The sequence below is a fragment of the Pristis pectinata genome, chromosome 18 (genome assembly GCF_009764475.1).
Source record: "Pristis pectinata isolate sPriPec2 chromosome 18, sPriPec2.1.pri, whole genome shotgun sequence".
Taxonomy (NCBI): domain Eukaryota; kingdom Metazoa; phylum Chordata; class Chondrichthyes; order Rhinopristiformes; family Pristidae; genus Pristis; species Pristis pectinata.
This window is the reverse complement of record NC_067422.1, coordinates 6549026-6574865: the sequence shown is the minus strand read 5'-3', so window position 1 is coordinate 6574865 and position 25840 is coordinate 6549026. Positions and strand designations below refer to the sequence as shown.

The 25840-nt window shown below is 43.8% G+C and overlaps 1 protein-coding gene across 2 annotated transcripts in view; it reads right to left on the bottom strand.

Moving 5' to 3' along the window:
• Positions 1 to 12634: 12634 nt before the first annotated feature.
• arhgdia (Rho GDP dissociation inhibitor (GDI) alpha) overlaps positions 12635 to 25840 on the bottom strand; it is a 47349-nt gene continuing 34143 nt past the window's right edge. For both annotated transcript variants that reach the window (XM_052033309.1, XM_052033310.1), the window contains exons 3-6: positions 21110 to 21193; positions 19309 to 19385; positions 16843 to 16906; positions 12635 to 14085 (exon numbers count right to left, since the gene is read on the bottom strand). In XM_052033309.1, coding sequence (XP_051889269.1) covers positions 13886 to 14085; positions 16843 to 16906; positions 19309 to 19385; positions 21110 to 21193 — 425 coding nt within the window. In that variant the 3' untranslated portion in view covers positions 12635 to 13885. The remainder of the gene's footprint in view (positions 14086 to 16842; positions 16907 to 19308; positions 19386 to 21109; positions 21194 to 25840) is intronic.

Below are 25840 nucleotides of genomic sequence, written 5' to 3'. Positions count from 1 at the left end.
TAGAAAGCATCCTATCCACATGCATCACAGCTTGGTATTGGTATTAGTTTATTATTGTCACTTGTACCGAGGTACATGAAAAACTTGCCTTGCATACCGTTTGTACAGATCAATTCATTACACAGTGCATTGAGGTAGTACAGGGTAAAAACAATAACAGAACAGTGTAAAGTGTCATATTGCAGGTAGACAATGTACAAGGTTAAAGAAGGTAGATTGTGAGGTCAAGAGTCCATCTCATTGTATAAGGTCAATAGTCTTATCACCATGGGATAGAAGGTGTCCTTGAGCCTGGTGGTACGTGCCCTCAGGCTCCTGTACCTTCTGCCTGATGGGAGAGGAGAGAAGAGAGAATGACCCAGGTGGGTGGGGTCTTTGATTATGCTGGCTGCTTCACCAAGGCCGTGAAAGGTATAGACAGAGTCCAAGGGGGGGAGGCTGGTTTCCATGACCCGCTAGGCTGTGTCCACAACTCTCTGCAGTTTCTTGCAGTCCTGGGCAGACCAGTTGCCGTACCAAGCCGTGATGCATCCAGATAGGATGCTTTCTATGTGCATCGATAAAAGTTGGTGAGGGTCAAAGGGGACATGCCAAATTTCTTTAGCCTCCTGAGGAAGTAGAGGCACTGGTGAGCTTTCTTGGCTGTGGTGTCTACGTGGTTGGACCAGAACAGGCTATTGGTGATGTTCACTCGCAGGAACTTGAAGCTGTCAACCCTCTCGACCTCAGCACCTTTGATGTAGACAGGTGCATGTACGCTGTCCCCTTTCCTGAAGTCAATGACCAGTCTTATGTTTTGCTGACATTGAGGGAAAGGTTGTTGTCATGACACCATGTCACTAAGCTCTCTATCTTCTTCCTGTACTCTGGCTCATCATTATTTGAGGTACGGCCTGCTACGGTGATATCATCTGCAAACTTGTAGAGCAGAATCTGGCCACACAGTCATGAGTGTATAGGAAGTAGAGTAGAGGGCTGAGGATGCAGCCTTCTGGGGCACCAGTGTTTAGAATAATCGTGCTGGAGGTATTGCTGCCTATCCTCACTGATTGCAGTCTGTGGGTCAGAAAGTCAAGGATCCAGTTGCAGAGGGAGGTATTGAGTCCCAGGTCTCGGAGCTTGGTGATGAGTTTACTTGGAATTATAGTATTGAAGGCAGAGCTGTAGTCAATAAACAATAGTCTAACGTAGGTGTCTTTACTGTTCAGATGTTCCAGAGCTGAGTGTAGGGCCAGGGAGATGGTGTCCGCTATAGACCTGTTACGGCGGTAGGCTGTAGACCACAAGAAATTGCAGAGTTGTGAACACAGTCTGGTCATTGGGCAGAAGATACAAAAGCTCAAAAACACGTACCACCAGGCTCAAGGACAGCTTCTATCCCACTGTTATCAGACTCTTGAACGGACCTCTTGTACGATAAAGATGAACTTCTGACCTCACAATCTACCTCGTCGTGGCCCTTGCACCTTATTGTCTGCCTGCGCTGCACTTTCTCTGTAACTGTAACACTTTATTCCGAATTCTCTTATTGTTTTTTTCTTTTGTTCAACCTCAGTGTACTTATGTTTGGACTGATCTGTATGGATGGCCTGCAAAACAAAGTTTTTCACTGTATCTCAGTACATGTGACAATAATAAACCAATTCCCAAGTCCTATCTCAGATAACCTCACAACCCAGGCCACCTCTGGTCGGGCTTGGGGAAGGGTCGTGTGACAGGGAGACCCAGGGCTGGTCAGGAGGAGCTGAACCTGGTCACTCAAGGTGTTGGGAGGGAGGTCTCACCCCTGGAACAGAGGGAGTAGAAGGTGTGTGAAAGTGTGCGTCACACGTGTGTGACGGTGCAAGGTTAATGTGTGAGGGGGTGAGAGTAACACGTGTGTGTGGGAGGGTAACATACATGTGAGAATGGGCGTGAAACACGTGAGCATGGGAGGGTTACACGCATGTGTGAGAGCAGAAGGGTAACACGTGTGAGCATGGGAGGGTAACACACACGTGTGAGGGTTACTGACGTGAACATGTGTGTGCCATACATTTGGAGTATGTCACGCCCGTGAGAGTGAGGAGTAACATGGATGGGGTGTCCATGTGTGTGGATTTGACGTGTGTGCCACATGTGGGTGTAATTGTGCCATGTATGTTTGAGTGTGGCTGTGCTCTACATGTGCATGAGGTGCCACACGTGTGTGGGTGAGAGGAACACGTGTGTAACACTGCACCTTCCCCGCGGAGTGTCTGAAGGCCCTGATTTGGCCGCTGGACTGACAGCTCTGGAGCTGACTCTACTGTCTCCTGGCCAGCCAGAGCCACAGCTGAAACTGCAATAAACCATGAAGTTAAAACGCTCCCAACAATCTGGCAAGTGCGTTCCCTGACGTTCCCTGCGGAGCTGGAACAAGGATGTCCCAATCAGATAGGGCTCCACACACACACAGTGCTGAGCTGGTGAAGACTGATTGGATCAGTGGTACAACTTGGCAGTCACAGAGCATTTTAATGCTCTGTTCAATGGCACATTAATCAAATGGTCTCTCCAGCTCCTGAGAATTCCAGTAGAGTTTCTGAAAATCTCCTGCTCCTTAGTCTGCGTCACACATTGGATTCCCTCTTGGCAGAGACCTCTTCCTGTGGCAACACACGTCTGACGACTCACAGTCTCCGAAGTTTCACAACTGCATCCCAGAATGAGGGAAAGAAACAGGCCCTTCGGCCCATCCACTCTGTACTGTCCATTGCCCGGACTAACCCTACAATAATCCTGCTTCATTCTCCCCACATTCCCGTCGACCCCCCCCCAAGGTTCTACCACTCACCCACACATCGGTGGCAACCAACAGCAGCCCGTGCGTCTTTGGCACGTGGAAGGATGCCGGAGCACCCGGGGGAAACCCACGCGGTCACGGGGAGAAGGTGAAAACTCCGAGGTCAGGATTGAACCCAGGACTCCGGAGCTGTGAGGCAGCAGCTCTACCCGCTGTGCCACCGGGCCACCCAGAACAGCCCTCCATCCAAAACTCGGCTGCCTCTGCATCCTGTCCCCCCAATGACCTAACTCCTCCTGATTGCCCAGCCCCCATCTCTGATCTGTGGAGCAGGGGGGGAGGTGGGAGGGAGATGAGGGAGGGATGATGGAAGGAAGGGGAGGGAAGTGAAGTAATGGCGACAGTTGTCAATCATTACCTGAAGCGTGATCACCTTGGCGTCGACCAGGTACAGTCAGTCCAAAGAGTAAACACACAGGCAGTGATAAGAACAAGGAATAATTAAACAGTCCTCTTATACAAAGTCCATTTATTGCTAATAAACCGTATAAAAGTACCAGGCAGTGAGCAAGCATTGTCCAAACTGACTGAAACATTGTCCAGAACTCCACAGCTAGTCAGACTCTGGTGACCTCCTGTCTGGGACCAGTGAGGTGATCCTGCCAGCCCCTTCACACCCAACCAGGGGACTGGGTGGCTGCAGCTGGCTGGGTGGGAACTAGGGGCCACCCACGGAGTCATCCCGCAAGTCCGACCAAACCTCCCAACCTTCTCCCCAGGGCGAGGAAGCTGTTGTAGACTCTCTGACTCATGAAAGTGGGGAGTTGCTCTGGTGGAGAGTCGGTGCAGATATAATGGCCCCTTGTTCTGTAGCCATTCTATGACAAGACGTTGCACTTGTACAAGATGTAAGACATTGGTGAGGCCGCACCTGGAGTATTGTGTACAATCTTGGTTGCCCTGTTATAAGAAAGATCATTAAGCTGGAAAGAGTGCAGGGAAGATTTATGAGGATACTCAAGGTCCTGAGTTACAGGAAGAGGTTGGGCAGGCTAGGACTTTATTCATTGGAATGTAGGAGACTGAGGGGTGACCTTACAGAGGTGTATAAAACCACGAGGGGCACAGATAGGGTGAACGCACAGTTTTTTCCTCAGGGAAAGAGAATCAAAAACTAGGGGGCAGAGGTGAGAGGGGAAAGATTTGAAAGGGATCTGAGGGGCAACACCTTCACCCAGAGGGAGGTGGGTGTATGGAACGAGCTGCCAGAGGAAGTGGTTGAGGCAGGTACAATAAGAACATTTAAAAGACACTTGGACAGGTTTAGGAAAGGTTTAGAGGGATATGGGACTAACGTGGGCAAATGGGACTAGCTTAGATGGGCATCTTGGTTAGCATGGACCGGTTGGGCCAAAGGGCCTGTTTCCGTTCTGTGTGACTCTGTTACCCTGAGAAGGAGCCACGTCACACACAACCAGTCTGGAGCTTGGCCTCGTTAAACAAGTGGAGGTTTAACCCTTAACCCCCTTACCATTCAAGAACCTATCAATCTCTGCCTTAATACACCCAGTGACTTGGCCTCCACTGCTCTCTGTGGCAACAAATCCCACAGATTCACCGCCCTCTGGCTGAAGAAGTTCCTCTTCTGCTGTTTGGTAGCCAGCACTGGCCTGATCAGGAGACTGAATGTACTGAGTCTCCACCTGTGTCCTGGCCAGGTTGTTCAACTTAAACCAACTCCTCTCCCCTCTGCAAACCTTCCAGATCATTGTAAGAGGTAACTGTGTGGTAGCCATCCCTCAGGGCCATGACTGTCACTGCAGATTAAGTGCAGCAGTAATCCCACTGATATTCTCTGGTTGGCTCTCCTCCCCCTCGGACAGCACTGAACATCACGGGTACCATGAGGGGGGATCTCACTGAAACCTACCGAATACTGAAAGGCCTGGATGGAGTGGATGCGGAAAGGCTGTTTCCACCAGTAGGAGAGTCCAGCACAGCCTCAGAATAAAGGGACGTCCCTTTAAAACTGAGATGAGGAGGAATTTCTTCAGCCAGAGGGAGGTGAATCTGTGGAATTCGTTGCCACAGAGGGCTGTGGAGGCGAAGTCATTGGGTGGATTTAAGGCAGAGATTGCTAGGTTCTTGATTGGTGAGGGGGTTAAGGGTTATGGGGAGAAGGCAGGAGAATGGGGTTAAAAAACTTCAGCCATGATTGAATGGCAGAGCAGAGTCTATGGGCCGAATGGCCTAATTCTGCTCCTGTATCTTATGGTCTTATAGACATCTTGGACTCACCTGCTGTTACAACATTGCAACTCAACACATCCTGGCTCCTGTGTCCATTGGTTGACATGCCAGGGGCCTTGGCTCAGGGGTTCCCTCCCTAAACCTCTCCACCTCCCCACCGCTCTCTCCTCCTTCGAGGCCCTCTTTAAAATGAACCTCTCTAAGCTCCAACTATCTCTGGATGTGACTTGGATCACCCAACCATCCCGAATGTTTTGTTACAGTAAAGGTACAAATTGCTGGCTGGGTTGGCAACCTAATTCTTCAATAAATAGACTGCGTGGTTTTCCTCTCTGTTTATTTCCGACTGATGGGATAGCCCCCAGCAGGAGCGTTCCCCACAACTGCCGCCATTCCCAATGGAGGTCTGAACCATCCATTTGTGAATGAAGAACCTCAGGCGATGAACCTCCTGTTATCCCCCACGGAGGGGCCACATGACATCCCTGCTGTACCTCCTTCCGCCCCAACGCCACTCCTAATTCAACTGAGATCAGAACGGGTTTCCTGGGACCATGAGCCTTGGGCAAGGAAGGGACTGGTCTCCCGGGCACTGTCTCTGTGGCTTCTGCTGCCCATCCGCTCCCTGAGATCACCAGCATCAGGTTTTGTGTGACTGCAGTATATCCGAGTCAGTCAGATCATTCGCCACAGTTTACAAACACTATCGTCTACGATCCACGCATCACGGCAAGTCCTGAAGCAGGACTTGAAACGTCTTGACCCGAAACGTCGACCATTCCTTTTCCTCCACGGATGCTGTTTGACCTGCCGAGTTTCTCCAGCAGTTTGTTTTTTTTACACCGGGTTAGGCCACAGGGGACAGGGGAGAGGGAGAGTGTTGGTCGGTGAGTGCCCTGAGTGGGACGCAGCGTTTCCCTTGGGGTGGGGGGGAGCAGCTGGTGAGTGGTGGGTGCTGGGGATGTGGCTCTTGTGTGTGTTTGTGTGTGTGTGTGTCTGTATGTGTGTGTGGTGTCTGTGTGTGCGGTGTCTGTGTGTGCGGTGTCTGTGTGTGTGTGTCTGTATGTGTGTGTGGTGTCTGTGTGTGCAGTGTCTGTGTGTGTGGTATCTGTGTGTGTGTATGTGTGTGCGGTGTCTGTGTGTCTGTATGTGTGTGTGGTGTCTGTGTGTCTGTATGTGTGTGTGGTGTCTGTGTGTGAGGTGTCTGTGTGTGTCTGTCTGTGTCTCTGTGTGTGTCTAGGTGTGTGTGTTTGTGTGTCTGTGTGTGCGTGTCTGTGGTGTTTGTGTGTCTGGGTGTGTGTGTGGTGTCTGTGTGTCTGGATGCATCTGGGTGTGTGTGGTGTCTGTGTGTGTATGTGCATCTGCGTGTCTGTGTGAAAGTCAAAGTTGAGTTTATTGTCATATGCACAAGTACATGTGTGCACAGGTGCAATGAAAAACTTAATTGCAGCAGCATCACAGGCACATAGCACCAGATAAGCAAGAAAAACATCAATTAAACAGAAATTATACACAATTTTTACAAGGGAAGGAACATAATTAGAACAAAAAACAAAGTCCATTTTAGTGCGTCTGCATGTTGCTCCCTCGAAATTCACATCACACCGCCGCCTGCAGGCGATACAGGCGATTACAGCCCAAGCTGACTATTGTGTCATGGAGTTTTCCATAACTGTAAATTTAATCAGAATTTCCAAAGAAACCTCAGCTCCAGTGTCTGTATTTAATACTCTACAGATCATATCTGCACAATGAACATTGTTTCGTTCCCAGGACGGTCACAGAGCCAGCAGGGAGACATTTACAGTAAGGCAGCAAATGTTTTCACAGCATCTCCACAGCACGGTTCAGGAGAGGAAATCTCTCCACATGCTGGGCGCCCTTCCGCAGACACCGAGTGTCCCAGAAATTCCCACTATCTGCAGACCCTCCCACCGTCCGCAGACACTGGGCGTCCCAGAAACTCCCACCATCCACAGACCCTCCCACCTTCCGCAGACACCGGGTGTCCCAGACCCTCCCACCGTCCGCAGACACCGGGTGTCCCAGACCCTCCCACCATCTGCAGACACCGGATGACCTGCAGGAACAGTGTCTGGGCACGACCGCCCAGCTTCTGTGAATATTGAGCACAAACATTCCCTGCTCCTCTCCAGGCTGTAGCTCCATCCCTCATCTCCTTGCTTTGGTTTGTACTGTAGGACAACCCTGGGCTGACTCAAGCAACACAGTCTCAGCTTCAGGAAGCCTGCGCTGCTTTCCATCACCATCCTGGTCCTTGTTGTATCTGCACTCGGTCGCCGCGGTTGGAGGGGGAGCGGGTGTGGGGAACTGCCTGCTAGCCACTGGACAAGTCTAGCTCTGCGGAATTTCTCAGCCACATTCACCATGAGGAAATCTTTGTGAGGATTCACAACCACCTGTATGCGCCTGTGATGCTGCTGCAAGTTGAAGTTTTTCATTGCACTTGTGCAGATGACACTAAACTCGACTTTGAGGCGTTGCAAACTTCACCTGTCCAGAGAAAGCTGTGGATTACTAAGGGCAGCCCTTGTAGGAAATAGGAGTTGGCCATTCAACCCTTCATCCCTGCTTCACCAATGAGCTCATGGCTAACCTTTTACCCCAGTGTCACTTTCCTGCACTAATCCTGTATTTTATGGTTCCCTTAATATCTGACAGCCCATCACAGGCACAGTAGTGTAGCGGTTAGCGTAACACTATTACAGCGCCAGCAACCCGGGTTCAATTCCCGCCGCTGTCTGTAAGGAGTTTGTACGTTCTCCCCGTGTCTGCGTGGGTTTCCTCCGGGTGCTCCGGTTTCCTCCCACATTCCAAAGACGTGCAGGTTAGGAAGTTGTGGTCATGCTATGTCAGCACCATAAGTGTGGCGACACTTGCGGGCTGCCCCCAGAACACTCTACACAAAGGATGTATTTCATTGTGTTTCGATGTACATCTGACTAATGAAGAAATCTTATCTATCTTATATCAATCTCTGTCCTGAATGTTCTCAGTGAACAAGCCTCCACTGTCCTCTGAGGTAGAGTATTCCAAAGATTCACCGCCCTCTGGGTGAAAAATTGTCTTCTCACCTCAGTCCTGAATGGTCGACCCCTTATTTTGCGAGTGTGACCCTTTGCTCTAGTCAGGGAAGACACTAACTTGTCATTTAATGTCCAAGCCCCGCTCATTTTATTGAGATCATTTTGCATTCTTCTAAACTCCAGAGAACATAGGCCCAGTCCTCTTAATTTCTGCTCAAACTATAAACTGGCATTCCCAGAAATAAATCAGGTGAATCTTTGCAGTATCCACTCTGTTGCAAGTAGATCCTTCCTGAGGGCGAGAGACCAGACCTGTACACAGCACCCCAGGTGCCATCACACCAGGGCCCAGGTCGCTACCCTTGTACTCAAACCCTCCTGCAGTAAAGGCCAATGTACAACTTGCCTTCTAACTCCTTACTGTACCTGTATGTTAACTTTCAGTGATTAGTGCACAGATCCCCTCAGCATCAGCACTTTTCAATCTCCCACCATTTAGAGGACACCAGTGGATAACTCCACACGAGGGGGGGTCATGAGTGCAGTCAGTGGCTGCCTGCAGTTGTGAGAAGCCAGAAGTGCAGCCAACCTCAGTGTCTGAGATCAAACCGGCTCCTCATTGAAGCCACTGGAGATGGGATCATTTCTTCTGAGGGCAGTGGCCTGTGTAATGTAGCTGGGAGCAGCAAACTGGGAGACATGGCAGATACCTGTTGAGGCTGCTTTAAGCAATCCTGCAGTGAGAATGCTTGAGAGAGAGCAGTCCAAGCTCAAGTGCCACTGAAGGTCTTCCCGTTGCATACCACATATCTCAGTGACAGCAGCCTTGAAAGAGTGGAGCCTGTGAATACATTGGAGAGATGCAGGTAGGATGTGGTGGCTCTGAAGATTCTCGGGAAGGACAAATGCCTGCCTTCACCCTGAGTGACCAGCCTTGGCCAGAATGCCTCCCGTAAATGGAGTGCTGCTGGCAGTGTCACCACAGATACAGCCATGGAAGGGTTAATCCAAATGCTAGAGGAAGTGTTCCCTTCACTTGTGGCCCTCTGCGGTTGGAAGATGCTTGAACGGTCAGCCATCAGTTCTAAAGCTGCCGTCCAATGTCAGCGGAGTCCCATTCGGCTCCTGTAGCTTGGCATACAAGTAAAAATGGGCACAGTGTGAACAGCAAGGCTAATTGGTGAACAACTGCCACAGGATTCACATGCAAGTGTGAGTCACTATCATTAGTACTTGGGCCACTTTTGCAAGGTGTAATTTCATGCAGGAAACACGACCACTGAAAAATACAGCACTTTGCAATCTGTTACCCAAGGGACTGGGGCCAACGTTCCATTGCTCCAGTCCCCCTGGAATGATACAACACAGAAACAGGCTGTCAGTCCATCAGCACCCACACTGACCATCAAACATCCCCACACACCTTGTGGAGCCCAAGACACTGAGGGCTGACTCACTGTTCCCTGACTACCAGAGAGAGGGAGCAGGGGATTGGAGTGGCTCTAAACAGCAGGTAATTATCATCACTTGGTCAACCCCCAGGAAATGGGCCAAATGGAACTGATGACCTGACAAAGAATCAGAGGCCTTTCATCCCATCGCAGTGGGCAGAACTAAAACCGAAGACAGAGGGAGAGTGGACAGGGATAGGGTCAAAGTATCTCCCGATCTCACTACAGGTCTGTCAGACGTTTCCAAATAATGAGTTTCATCTTTTGTGGCACTCCAGGGCTCCAGGTTGTTGGTGACCAAATATGGTAGGTTTCTGGTTTAAATCCTGCTAACCAGACATGGGAATGGAGTAACCTAGCAACTGGTCTGGCATACCAGTGACCATCAGACATGCTGGGGAGAGCAGCCAATGACCCTGGGCCAAAAGACCACTGGAAGACGACGTGCATTTCTTCAGTGCCTTCCCTGACCTCAGGACACTGTCTTACAGCCAATGCACTGCTTTCTGAAGCATGAAAGCTTCCTTAAACACAACTGACTGTGTTGAGTGAGTACTAAGTATTGGCCAGGGCAGCAGGAGAACTTCCCACATAAACCAATACCACCCAAATGCAGATTGACAAGACATATAGACTTCTGTACGCATGGAACCAACGACTGAACGCCCTCCTCTGGAAGAACCAGGTATTAGCCAATGCTGTAATACTGTACTCTGTAATACCCACAGACTCTGCAGCTGGCTTTGCCCCATCGTCTACTGACAACCCTCATCTCCTAGATTTCTCCATTGCTGTTCCTCCTGACCAGCCCAGCAAAATACCATCAACTTAACCTCATCCAGAGTTCTGCTGTCCATGACCTAACTCACACCCAAGGCACAGACTAACCCTTATCAAATCCCTCCAATAGTTAACAATTAGTAATCAAAAAGGATTGTTGACCAGTCCCTATAGACTCCACAGTACACCACCAGATGGATGACCCATACACTGGTTATAGACCAAGAAATTAACTTGAGAACTAAACAGCAGCTTGTTATTATCAGGATAGCTGTTCTACTTGCTATCAGGGCTGTGACACCACTGGCAAAACGCCATCAACTTGACACAATGCAGCCAATCTTGGCACATGGAGTTGGTGATTCCAGATGGAAGTGAGGACCTCCAGCAGATGCACTGCCACACGCAGCATGTTTCACTGCACTCCCTCTGGAGTCCAGCACTTTAAGAGGATGTGCAAGCGTTAAACAAATGCAGTACTTCATTGTTTTGTTTGCTATTTACATATTTCTACGAATTTAAATTTTGCCACAGGGAAAAGCAGAGTGAAACACTTCATTGAGAATACATTTCCTGTTTTCTCTAAGAAAAAGTTGGAGGTACTTTTAATTGATATCCAATCTAGAAAAAAAAAGTTACTATTTTAAATATTAAGCAGGCTTTGTGAATTGAATTTCAAAAAGGGCATCATCAGGAAATCCAGCCAGTGTGCAGGGTCAGAGCGCACACCGTCCTCCCCTGTTGCATGGCCAGATGGGAAAAGGCAGAACGTTTGACAGGCCAAGTCATTGAAGCAGAGCCTCCAACAAAAGCAACAGTTTAAAAATAAAACTTTCAGAAAGAAATAGATTTCTTGAGTCTATTTCAGGTGTAGTTGTCAGAGGAAAGAGCAAATGCTTCTATTACATGCTCTCCAATCACTGCTTTGATTGCCTCCCTTTCTCCTTTCCTTCATTGGTAGATGTTTCCCCAGTGGGAGCTGGAAAACAATCTTAATTTCCTGCTTATCATTTTGTTTATATTTGATTCTGACCCAATGAACAAAGCTCAGCGGGTAGAGTCACCGAATCAGAAAGCTACACAGCACGGAAAACAGGTTCTGATTTAACTGGCCCATGCTGATCAAGTTTCCTAACTGAGGCAGTCCCATTTGCCCAGGTTTGGCCCATATCCCTTTAAACCTTTCCTATCTGTGTACTCATCCAAATGTCTTTTAAGTGTCCTAATTCTACCCACCTCTGGCAGTTCATTCCATTTACCCACCACAATTTGTGTGGAAGATCTTCCCCATCTCACTTTAAACCTATTTTAAAACTACAGTGGATTCACCCATGCTGGGAAAAAGACTGAGCATTCACTTTATCTTGTGCCCCTCATGATGTTATAAACCTCTAAGGTCACCCCTCAGCCTCCTATGCTCCAGGGAGAAAAGTCCCAGCCTATACAGCTTATGGCCTCAGTCCCAGTAACATCATCGTAAATCTTTCCACATGGCAACTGTACACACTACCCACCAAAATGTTCAACTGAATACAAACAATTTCAACTTTGGACAAATGTAATTATGTTCTCTTCTCCCCCCCACCCCCCTCCTCCCTACCAGAGTCCAAATCTTTGCTCTTGGAGATTGTACAGAAGGGCTGATCACAGTGGAGACTCCATTATGTAAATGGCCCTCAAAAGGAATTTGACAACTCACCCTTTGAATTACTAAGAGCACTGGTATTTTGTGATATTCATGATTTCTCTGGAAGGATTCATTATAAACATGTTTTGTTTTAAAAGCAGCACTTTGAAGAAAATTACACAAGCTTTGTTGGCTAGAAGACGAACACCACAAAAAGCTACACCTAATTAGTAATACAAATTTAGTCTGTTTTCATGTAAATTTACTTTCCTTTGTCAGCATCCTTCAACAACAGGGAACCAATAATGAGATGTAATTATTTGGGGGGTGGGATAGAGGGGGTAGTTGATAAAAATGTGCAGTCATGCAGGACACCCATCTGCCATTCAATAGCCAAAAGCAGCCCTGCAACCTCTCTCTTCTACTGCTCATCCTTCCATGGCTTTGTCTCTCTCCAACCCTCACATCTTTGCACCCCCTCCATTTCAGGGTTTTTGTGAATCCCTTCTTCCCATTATTCCAGCAGTGACAGCATCCTCATCTGAACCTCCAACCACTCTTCCCAAGATACTGCATCAACTTACTCTGTACCATGCTGTTCACCAGTCACAGAGTAAATCCTGCTTGGTAACTGTTCTGCAAGGAACCTTGATGTTTCATTATTCAGAAATGTTACACAAATGGATGTTTTTTGTTGACAAAGAAAAACAAATACTTTAGTCTGAATATTTTATTATACTTGCTGTGAAAATGATGGTATTGTTCTTTCATCTGTTAATGTCCAGTCCACACAGGAGTCAGGAGAGAACACAAAAAAATCCATTGCTGTAATAGGGGAAAGAGGGACTATGGCAAGACAAACAGGTAAAATCACTTTTGGTCCCAGTTCTAACCGCAATGGCTACCAATGATATATGCTGGCTGCTTAGAATACTCTTAAATATGCCATGTTCAAAACTCAGAACTAGTCAAAATTAGCTGGACAATGGAGCATAGAATCCAGGGATGAAATTCTGAGGCAGATTGATGTGTGGCACAAAATACAAAGAGGCATAACATTATTCAGGCCATCTCTTTCCAACATTCAAGTTTTAAAAAAAAGCATTTTTTAAACGATATTTTACCAGCACCATCTACTGTTGAAAGAGTGTTCAGATAGCTCCATTTTGCATCAGCTACATGCAAATCAGTACAGGATCCCCACCATATAATTCCACAACATACCAAGACAGCACAAAAAATCCCTCTGAACTGTACGCATTCAATACTCAATTTTGTACAAGCACTTTTTTTTTTAAAAACGAGTGTATTCATTCAGAAAACTTATCACTGATTAGACTAGCTTTATTGTGGATGTGCACCCACAGGTCTTCAGGCAGGAAAAAACAAATTGGTTCTAAATCCATGCTGGTATAAAAGACGACTAAGAAATTCATGATTTTTTTTCTTTGATTATTTCCATAAACAACTTTAGCATACATAAGGCAACATGGTTACACAGAATAAAAATTACAGGATTAAATCTCAGAAAGAACTGCCTCTAAAGCTTTATATTATATTCTTCTGCCTAGTTTAAACATTGTGATCACGTAGCTCTCCAAGTTTAGCACTGTGCTAATGAAACAAACGGTCAAAACCCCAAGGAGGGGCATCAAGCTAAGCCTGATTTACATATCACTTCCTCTTTCTAAAAAAACTGCAGCCCCCTCACCCCCCTCAAAAGGAGGCTGTCGGCAGAACAAAGGGGAAGAATCACAAATGAATAGGAGAATGAAACATGTAGCCATGCATCTGACCTGTGCCTTACCAAAAAAAAAGGGTTTGATTTATTTTGCCAATGATCTCGCTGTGCAGTATAAATCTAATACAATTTTGTTTCTTTTCAAAAAAAGCTAACTTTGGTACAGGAGGTGTATTTTTGTTTTTTTTTCCTCTATTGGATGGACTACAGCTGGCCTTGCATTGATTAATCTTTCCAATCCTTCTTGATGTTGAGCTGCCACTCCCAGGAGAGGTGAATGACTTTGTCATCATCAGTGAAAACAGATTTGACAACATAGCTGCCCCTGGTCATCATGCCTTTGGGTGCTTCTTCCTGTGGCGTGAGGAACTCGTATTCGGTGTCACGTGGTCCATAGCTCCCCACCATGTAGTCAGCCTTATCAACTGTTCAAAATGCATAAGAAAAAGCAATGTTTAAGTAATCTCTCCATGTCTCATCACATTGGTAAACTGGTTTATTGTTACATCAGAATTATCAGAGACTTGGGTGACATGAAATTTGTTGTTTTGCAGTAGCAGTAGTACAGTGCAAAGACAAAACTACTATGAATTAAAAAATAGTGCAAAAAACAGAATAATGAGATAGTTCATGCTCTGTTCAGAAATCTGACAGCAGAGGGAAAGAAGCTGTTTCTGAATCGTTGAGTGCAAGTCTTCAGGCTGAGGTACAGTGAAAAACTAGAGAAACAAAGGACTGCAGATGCTGGAATCTAGATGAAAAACACTATGATGCTGGAGGAACTCAGCAGGCCAGGCAGCATCTGTGGAGAAAAGCAGGCAGTCAACGGTTGACTGTCGACAGTCAACAACATTGACTGCCTGCTGAGTTCCTCCAGCATCATAGTGTTTTTCATACAGTGGAAAAACTGTCTTGCATGTCATGCATACAGATCATTTCACAACATCAGTACATCAAGATAGTACAAGGGGAAAACAATAACAGAATGCAGAATAAAGTGTTATAGTTGCAGAGAAAGTGCAGTGCAGGCAGACAATAAGGTGCAAGGCCATGACAAGGTAGAGTGAGAGGTCAAGAGTCCATCTTATCATACAAGAGACCCATCCGATTGTCTTATCGGAATGGGACAGACGCTGTCCTTGAGCCTGATAAGCAACTCCCAATATCTGAGCATAATACACCATTAAAGCCTAGGGTTCCTCCCACCCTGCAGCCACCACGCTTCCATCTGGAGCACGAGGGGGACCATTTGATACAACTGGATTGTTAATTAGATTCTGGCTGATCTGTATTGTGTTCAGTCACTCGACTTGTCTCCATAATCCTTACTGAAAACCCTGATTTTTTTTCCCCAGCACACTCAACTTCAGTTGTTTTTTTGAGATTGGGTGGGTGGAAGTTCCAGATTTATACAACCCTGTGAGAGAAAGTACTTCTTGCATGAACTGGCCAGCTCTGAGGTCACACTTGCTCTCAACTGGAGAGTATTTCTTCCCACCTAGCCCTTCACCATTACAATCATTTCAACCCCGGCAATTAATTCACCCGTGCACTCAACTATACTAAAGCAGACTGGAAATCTATTTGTTATACAACTAATGGCAGACTTGAGGGAAACTGTCAGACCATGTCAATGCAGGGTTCTACCAAGTGAATCTGTATTTAACTCCTGGAATGTAATCCGTCAACTACTACAGGACCTAGTAGTGGAAAGCAAACATTTCTGTAGATACTGTCGATACAGGCTTCCTGCTTTCAGACTACGAAGACAAAACTGGTTTCCCATCTTTCCTCGCTTGTTATGGTTTCTCCTCGCTGTTTAAGGGCACCATAATTACTTCTGCTAATCCCAAACACAAAGCTTTTGCAGTTTCTTGAAATTTTTCTTGGACCCCACCCACCATTATTTTTAAACCCTCCCACTCCAGACTTGCAATTCCTTTTCTGGTAACATAATTTGACTCAAAGTTACTATCATGCTTGTCTTCACTATCCAGTCACAATTTAACCACTTTCCCAGTTGAGTTTTTGAAGGGATATATTCTGAATTAGATAATTAAACAAAACTGGAGGTTATGTATTTGAGACTTATGGTATGGGAGACAGTTCAGCCCATCAGATCCATGCTGGTTCGCAGCAGAGCAATTCCATCAGTTCCCTTGCCTCCAATCAGGCTTAAGGTGGTCAAGTGAAATCCTACATTTCTTGGGAGTGGACCACAGACCACACGTATCTGAAGAGCCAGGATGGACACACCACTTTTCTCATATATATTCTATGAAAGTCCTATAAACCTTGGAAATAAATTTAAATGAGAGCTTCTACACTAATGGATATACATGTTTAACAACATGCAGTTTTCTAATCAGACAATCTCACTAGATTTTTTTAAAAAAATTTGTCCTAACAAAATTACTGGCACTCATCAATACAGTGACAGTAATAAGAATTTCTGTTTCATGTTGCATTAACCAGATACCACATGCTTTTGCCTAGGCAGTCAGGGCTGAATTACAGGAGTGATCTTTTGACCCAGAATGATAAATATCCAATATAAATTCAAAAGCTAATGTGCATCTGTAGTTGGCATGGTTGGCACCAGGTTATACTCCTTTAATACAATATGCATAGTTTTCCCCAGATTCCCGTGTACATTACCCAACAGGCATCCAATACTTTGTATTATGAAACCCTTATTTTAAAAAAAAACTTCTCCAGATATTTCCCCACTTCAGAAGTGCTCAGAGCTACTATTTATAGAATTCATTTACATTTCAGATTTAGAGTGCTTGCATCTGTGCCAAATATTCCTATTTCATAATTTATCCCTTGTGTGGCTTTCAACAAAAATTTCATTACTTATAATCTAATTAACCATGGCCAAGATTCAACTCAGAGCAATACTAACAATGAACTATAAAAACATCAAGGAGACATTCATTAAAGATAAAGGATCACTTTATCTGAACTAACATACAAAAAGTCCTCGTATTTGTGACATGCATTATTTTGAAATAGGAAGCATCTGAACTATTTGGCAGAGGTGGGAGGAGGAAGAAGCTTCTTTTTGGAGAAGGGTACAGAGAGTTTGAAACTGCACAAGGTCATCACAGCATTATTTTAGACAGGTTTTTAAATACACATTAGGATCATATAGAAAATTTATGCTTAGTTGTACTCACTTCTAATTCCTTTCCTTATCGTTGTCTGAACATATTTCAGCCCAGAAACTATTTCTCTGTTAACCTGGTAAAATACAGAGATTGAATGACCTCAATGTCTATACATTGGATGTTAGTTCTTCTACTGATCTGACTCATTGAGTCACTTGTATTAAATACAGTTCTCAGAATAAATATCTGCATTTAGCAATCTACTTACACAACATTTCATATTCTAGGTTTTGTTTATCCATTGGTGTGAAATTGCATTGCACAAATGGTGAAAGATCTACAATGTTAAAACTGTATAGTAGGCACAATGGGCACAGGAATGGATTTCTTATCACCTCTCCTCCCAAGAGGTCTAGGGCTTGGTCTAGGATGCAATGGCACTGCGATATCTATCAGTGTAATTTGCAGTTATATAGTGCCTTTAATATAGCCAAACTTGATCAAATATAAATATGCATCAAGCCAAGGAAGGAGATTTTAATGAGGTAAAGTCAAGTTTATAAAATGCATCCTCAAAAAAGGCTGAAAAACTCAACAGAATCTAAGGCTTCAAATAGGCAGCAAAAGGGACGATTACAGTAAACTGATTAAAATCAGTAATACACAAGAGGCTAGAAATGGATGAACCCAGGGAACAGATTTGCAAGACAGGATAAAGTTAGAAACTGGGAGGGACAAGAACAGATCAGAAAACAAGGATGTGAATTTTAAAAATAAAGGTGCTATTAAACCAGGACCCAATGTTGCTGAGCAAGCAGTGGTGATGAATGACACCACTCGGTGCAGATTAAGCTACGAGTCATGGAGTTTTGGGCCACCTTAATTTTGGTGAGGGTGAAGGTGGGAGGCTGACTAGGATATCACTGTAACCTTCACACTTAACTATTCCAAAGGCATAGATAAGGACTTTAGCTGATGAGCAGACATCAAAAAGGGGTGTTGCTAAGGCAGAGAGAGTAAATGGTTTTGGTGATCAATGGATGAGTGGCCAGGTGCTCACCTCAGGGTTGAATGGTCTGGTTTAAATGCAAAAATTGTAAAATAGAATTTGTGGCAGAGGCCAAAAACGATGACTTTGACCTTTCAAATGATTAAAGGAAATTTTTAAACTCATTCAGTTTGAGCAAATCCAGCAAGTCAGAAACAGTATCAGATGGGAGGGGGCAGCTGACAGCAAGCTCAAATATACAAAGGGAATCCCTGCATGATCTGACCCTATACTCATGTTCAGTCTGCATGAAGAATCAGCAAAGTATTTCAAGGCCAATTTATGAAGTACTACAATTTTAACATCCTTATTGAGAAACAATAGAAATCACCTGTAACTGGGTTTATGAAACAGCCTGAAGCTCAACTGTATTTCTGCTTTGTAATCACAAAACAAAATCCTAGAGTTATAACTAGCAATTACTATACATTACAATAAAACATTTAAAGAAAGACAATGGTACACAGATCAGCAACACACTCAGTCAAGAATCTTGAGTGCAACAGAACAGTGGTCAGTGAGGTGCTACGAAGTCTCAGAGGTGCTACTTCTGCTGCAGGATTACAATCCAGTAAGACAGACAAAATGCTAGAAACACTCAGCAGGTCAGGCAGCATCCATGGAAAGAAACAGAACTAATGTTTCAGTTTGAAGGCCCTTCATCAAAACAGTTCTGATAAAGCGTCTTTGATCTGCTGAGTGTTTCTAGCATTATCTGCTCGTACTTCAGATTTCCAGCATCCGCAGAATTTTTAATTTTCATTTACAATCACGTAATGCCTATTGGCCAATAGTCAGGGGGACAGGTTTAATCCCAGTCTCAAATATGCTCTAAAACAGGATGTTCACCCTCTAGAATTGGTTGTTTTGGCTAAGGCACCATTAGTGTGTTGGTAACCAGTGAGCAATTAAAGCCCCAACCTACAGGCGAGCAGCAAACTGGCTACAATTGGCAGCAATAAATGAAATCACACAGGCCCACATAACAACATACACTGTTGTTGTTCTGTTTCAGCCTCCATGGGTGTGACCGGTAGATATTAAAATAACCTTTGTACCTACAATAAAGCATTTGGTTGCATTTTATTTCTGGTAACTTCCTAATTTTCCCACTGGATTACTACGACTTTTCTACCAGTTTCCCAGCTCATCTGTTTTCTTTCAGACAGGAAGAAGATATTGACAAAACATCTAAAATTAGAACCAGTCTCCTAAATTCTAAGTGTTGTCGATGTAGAGACAGTCCCACAAACATGACAATGTTTGATGACGTGCTAAAGCTGAATACATCCAGCTTAAACCAAACAGCTGTTTGCGTAATTGCTCCCAATGTTGTGGTTTTCCCAGTGTTATTCAGAGCAGCCAAGGGCTGCAGAATGCAAGAAGCTGGAAGCAATGGGGATTGCTTGAATTTTGGAAATTAAGTATAGACCAGAAAATTAACAAGCAAAGATTTCAATAAACTATTTCCAAGTGCAGAAACAAACCTTGAAGCAAATTTTAATCCTGTATTCAACACCCTCTTTCAGTACAAAAGGATTCTTTTTAAAGTTCTCAAGGTCACCTGAAAATAAAGACATTTGGTCAAACACAAACCAAACAAAATATTCATGGAACTCCACTGTACTGTGTTCTACACTAGTTTGGACATTTGTGTAAGCACTTTAAAAATCAGTGCCCTTGGTGCACTGAAAAATACAAAAATACCAAATAGTACCAGAAACCAAGTAGTACTTTGTGGAGTAGTTAAAGGTCACTGGAAGTGCAATTGAGAAATAGGGACAGATTTTCTACAGCCAAAAATTGCCTCATGTCACAGTATGTTCCAATATGGTCCACAGGCAACTTTCCACTGGGAGCCTGCCTCCAGGTAATGTGAAGCCCAGTGCACTATAGCAGCTGCATCAGCACAGACACCTGGCTGGGCTTGCAAAACCACTTCCAAATCACCTCCTCACTAACACTCAGCATTGATGAATTTAATAGTTAAAAAGCTAAAATGCACTAAAATCAATTAAAATAGTCAAACAAGAAATACAAATACAACTACCTTTCACCCAGCAGTCATTGTCTACTAATAATTTGAAAGTGGATCGGCAGGTTTACTCAAGCACAAGCTCAGCGAGCAGATCTCCAGCCCGAGAACTGGGAAGCCTGTGGAAGGTCACATCCACCTCTTGGACTCCAGGGAGAAAGTCAATGGAGCAGCACAGGGGCTGCTGCAGCTGGTGATAAGCCTGCGAAGATGCTTCCACTGGCAAGCTGCAGAGCACTTTAAGATTATCAGAGAGCATGATGCTCGAAGGCTCTGCCACTGAACAGACAAGAACCTACTGGAACAGTAGACATTACAAGGTAGAACATAACTGAAGGTTGCAATAATGGAAGGATTTTTAACTGCAATTGGGAATGAGGTCAGTTTTGCAGAGTAGCAGTCTTGGTGAATGATCACACAAGAACTTTAAAGTCGAACAGTTACGTACAAGCAATTGTTCCCAGCAACCCACTGCTGAGAACATGACAATCCACTTCCAACACAGTGGGGCTCAAGTGGCACTTGGCAACAATTCCTTCCTTTTATTGGTATACAGAAACCCAATTGCTACACAGGCTGCCGGAATCAGCTGAAGGAAATTGCAGCATGAAGCAACCTTCCATTTTTGACTTGCATTCATAAATTCACTGCCACAGGCATCAGTTCAGGAGGGCAATTGAATTTGCTGAGGAAATTCAAGAATACAAGATAACTTGGATCAACTGTTAATGGAAAAAAAAAATCAGTAGATTAATAAACCGTGACATTTACTGGAAATACTAGGACATACCATAATTGAAAGGAAAAAGGGGCTATATGTGAACATGAAGTGTTACTAATAGCAAGGAATGAAGTAGATTCAATGGTTTTGCTGGTCTTTACATTCAACATCACCACTGGGAAACTGTAAACAAAGCTAACAATGATAATCCATGCCCAAAGGAACAAGTCAGAAGTAATCATGCCAGACCATATCTCTACAATATTCCAGGTCACCGAGCCTCAAGGAAGACATTCAAGCCTTGGAGGCAACTGATCCCCAATGTCAAAGGATCATGAGGACAGATGGGAGAAACTTGCTCTGAGGACCAGAAATTGATTGTACAAGAACAAATGGCAGAGCCAGGCTAGACCTGAACTACTATTTCAAATAAAACATCAAATAAACATAACATGCACTATTTTGAAATTTACACATAGATGGTTCTACACATTTAACGTTATGAAGGTGCTAAGTAGGGAGTTTTGCTCACCTGTTAAATCCAGGACTAAGGGATGAGGTGCAGATGCACATACCAACGATAAACTGATCACCTGAACATTTGGAACGTTAGGGTCTGCAAGTAAAGAAAACACTTTTTTTTTTATAAAGAACTGCACTTTCCTAATACTATTTCAATTTGCTGTGTTGTACGCAGACACCATCAGGAAAAGACTAATTGAGGTTTAAATACCATCTCTCTGGTACATTTGTTTCACTCTAAAGGATTGTATTCAAAGGAATTTGTATTTCAGATTGTTGAGTTCAACGACACATGAAAGTATTCCGACCTTGAACTACTGGGAGTTGGCTGATTTACAATGCACAAGATTCTGCTTCCAGTTAGATATTCCCCCTCAGATATAACATTTCATTCTATAAAAGACTCGCATATTTCTTTCAACAAAAAGTAAACAAGAAAACAATTACTAAGGCATTTACAAACTAAAACATTAGCATCACAGAAGCAGACATGGACCATTGCTGTGACAATAGAGCCATCTGAGAAATGACCCATAATTTTGCAAGGATGCTCAACTTGCATGTCCTAACTTATCTCCATTAAAACCTTTAAGTAGCATCATTGTTATATCTCTTCTTTCAAAGTGGAGAAGTAACAATCTGGATCTGAACATTTAGCAAGTTAATTATGAAACTTGGTACTTCTTTGGTCACCTCCCAACCTTGCTCCTGAGCCACCAAGTGAAAAATCGTAGCATGCTGTGGACATTTTACAATGTCAAATCTGCTGTAGAAATACAAATCAATGTTAAAATGCTGAATATCTTTGAACTGGAGCATTGGAAGTGATTTGGATGTATGCAGTGAAACAGAAACTGTTCAATGAAGTGAATACAAGCAGTTTTTTAAAAAAAACTCATTTTAGATATTTCTTGGAAGTTGAATTACCCCAAAAACATGGTTTAAAGAATTTGTAGGTATTAGTTCTTAATTTGGTCAGAAGTTAATTTTTCAGTTAATGAATTCCCAGAAAATACAACACAAGGATTTTAAATTAGCCACACATTTAATATTTTCTACCTTGCCCAAAATTTTAGCATCTTTCTACAAGGCTCAAACAGCCACATCAACTTTGAACCATTATGAAATTACTATCAATATGGTTGAAAGTAAATATGCATCATTAAAACTGAATGCCTCAGGTCATTTTGGCTTTTATCGCAAGACAAACTATGGTTAATTCCACCTCTTAAAAATGCCTGCATATGGACATAATTTTGCATTACATTCAAAATTAATGAAGTAGTAGTTTTATGGCATATAACAAAATTGTTGGGGAAAAAAAGATCAATGTTCTACTCAAGTTTGCAAACACATCAACAGACCACAATACTGAAAGCTCTGTGTAATGGGATTTAACACACTTGTTGAAAATCCATTTTCACACCTTCATGATTCCAGGCTCAAAACAACTGTAGGAGGTCCCGGTTTGCAGTCGAAAGAGCCAGGACCAATGGACGAAAGTTCCAGGACAGAATAAAATCACTTAGTATACAACATCACCCAAGACAGTTCTACATAACTTTGATGTTACTAATTTGGGGAAATGTCCAGAGATAATACAACACAAGTTCCCTCACTGTTACTACAGCCCTCCTTGTTTTGCATTCTGACAACAATATCTCAAAAAGCAGAAATTATATCCTACCAAATGTCAGTGTTCTATATCCTGATCAGTTTTCGGTAGCAAAAAGCAACCGAGAAACAAGAAAATCATGTCTCTCTCTCACATAGACTATACAAAATGAATTCCATTAACACGGTACGGTACAGTACGGTAGCATAGCAGTTAGCGCGACGCTATTACAGCGCCAGCGATGGCAGTTCGATTCCTGTCTGTAAGGAGTTTGTACGTTCTCCCATGTCTGTGTGGGTTTCCTCCGGGTGCTCCGGTTTCCTCCCACATTGCAAAAAGACGTACGGGTAGGTTAATTTGGGTTTAAAATGGGTGGCACGGACTCGTTGGGCCAGAAGGGCCTGTTACCACGCTGTAAAGATAAAAACAAATGTGCAGTTTACTACTCAGGAAAGTTACTGTATGCTCCCTTCACTCCTTCCATTTATGTGGGACAAATCTCCCTTTTAACCCTAGCAGCATGCATTACCTGCTCTTGGAATGATTAGCCTTGAAAGTTTGGGAATAATCACTTTCTGCACAGCATGTTCTCAGGGCTCCTGCTTTAATCGTCAAACCCATTATTAATTACACTACTTGTCCCCTGGGATGTGCTGACATTTGCTTGGTAAGTCAACAGCATACCATTACTTTCCCCTAGTGGCTGGCCTTCAACTCTGCATCTTTCCACTGAGCATCGAGAGGTTATGGCTCCGTGAGAGGGGGAAGGTTTAACAGCCAAGCCTAACCAAACCTCACCTGACTGATGCGCATACAATTTCCGGAAGAGTCATTGGATAACAATCTGTCAATTCTTTTCACAGCACTGAGATAATAAAACCCACTGTGATGTCCCTCCTCACCCAAAGATAAGCTCAATGCTGATTGACTCTTGGGATATTCAACCATGTTTCAGAATGACGAAATGTGCAAATTTAATATACACCATTGAGTGGACATCAAGTTCGAGTACGACCAGGAACACCAATCATACAGCAGATTAGGGGAAAAAAAACAACACTTGAGTATTTAGCTGTAACTAATGATATTTATGAAATGCCAATTATGTTACATTGGATTAACCCAAGTAGCTTTATTGGGAAAAGCAGCAGGTTGGATTTAGGTACAATCTCTGAAAAGTGAGTTTGGCAGTTTATCCAATCTAACAAAACAATGCTTAACGACAGTAAGCAAGTCAAATCACCTCAGCTCCATTTGGGAGGACTGAGAAATATGCAAATTCACAACCAGTTGTGTACATTGCATTTACTGTGCAGAATGGGTCACAGTATCATTCAGCAAATGCACTTTGAATTTTATATTCAACCTCCACACTTGTTTCAAGTGAGTTGAGAATCAAGTATGGGCCATTGGAGAATACAAACCATGAACAAAGTAAAGCCCAAAACAGCACATTTTCATTACCATCTCTAACATGGTAAAGCATCCCAAGGCACCCCACAGGTATTTTATTTAAATAAAAGGTCCATATACTGACAATGCTGTGGCCAGCCAGAGGGGAGATGATTGGTAATTCTTCTGTCAATCCTGTTTGGTGATCATACTGCACTAAGTGGCAGATATATGTATGCACATTACTTGTATGTAACCAGCCTCCACTTGCTGAAATTTTCTGCAGAAATTGCTCACTTTCAGTAAAAGTTACTGCAACTTCTGTTTCCTCTGCACTTCAAAACCAAACCTAATTTTGTAAGTTAATAGAAATCAAGAAACTGCAGGTATCAGAAATCTGAAATAAAAACAGAAAATGCTGGAAACACTCAGGTCAAGCAGGATCTGTGGAAAGAGAAACAGGGTTAAAATTTTAGGTTGAAAACCCTTCATTAGGAAATAACGAGTTGGTTTTAAGTTGCGGGCTAGGGGAGGGGTGAGGAGATAAGACAAAGTGAGTATCTCTAATACAGACAATGGAGTTTAAAACTTTGCAAAATGCAGGGCTGAGAGACATACCCAGTGTCTCAGCCTATGCTAATGGAAAAAGGAAGAATTAGGTATCACAGATGTTGACTTACAGCAGAGACAGCTAGCTCTGATACAGACAAATTTAGTTATCCAAAGTTTTACAGTTTGATATGGAGACCACACTTTAATTTTCCATTACACACTGACCAGTCTGTGGTCTCCTGTACTGTTACAGCAAAGTCCAAGGCAAACTTGAGGACCTCATCTTCCACCTGGGCACACGGCAGCTTTCCAAACTCAGTACTGAAATCCAGTAACTCGCTTTGTCTGCATCAGAACTGATCACTCCCAATCTAAACCAAAACCTGTGATACTGGGCATTAGTGCAGCCTGACAGCCCTGTATTTCACCATATTTTACACATCTTTGACTTATTATCACTAACTACTGCCATTAACTCATTGACTACAATTTATTGCCACACCCAAGCTCGTCTCACCCAATCACAATTTTCCCTTTGACCAATCCATCCTCCCCAACCTTCACTGCAACTACAAGCCAACTCATTTTTCCCTCTTTCCTAGTTCCAACAAGGAATCTTCACTTGAAACATCAACTCCATCTTCTTTCCAAAGATGCTGCTTGACCTGAGTGTTTGCTGCATTTTCTGTTTTGTTTTAAATTTTGTGCAAATTGATTTTGCCTGTTTTACAACACTGTTTCTGGCACAGAGACAGATAGAGGTTTTACAGCAGATGTACAAAAGCTGAGTTAAAAAGGTAGAACCTCTTAAGGGACAAGAGGAAGGTTTAAGTGGAGAATGCTAGATCCTGGGGCTTGGCAGCTGATGGCCCAGCAATAAAAGCCAAGAGGAATCCCCAAGAGGCTAGAATTGTAGGAAAGCTGAGCTGTTGGATCTTGTAGGGCTGAAAAGGCTCCCAAGAAACACAGGCTGAAGTTACAGAAAGAGATAGGCAAGGCTACGGAGGGATTAGGAAAGATATGAAAATTTAAAATCTATTAGCCTGAGAGCCAATGCAGGTCAACAGGAATAGGGATCATTGGAGAATGTGTTGAGATATGGGCAGAATTCAAGGCAAGATCAAGTATGCGTGCCAATTAGCTCATGTTTCAAGGTGTATCACAATCCAACTGCAAATTATC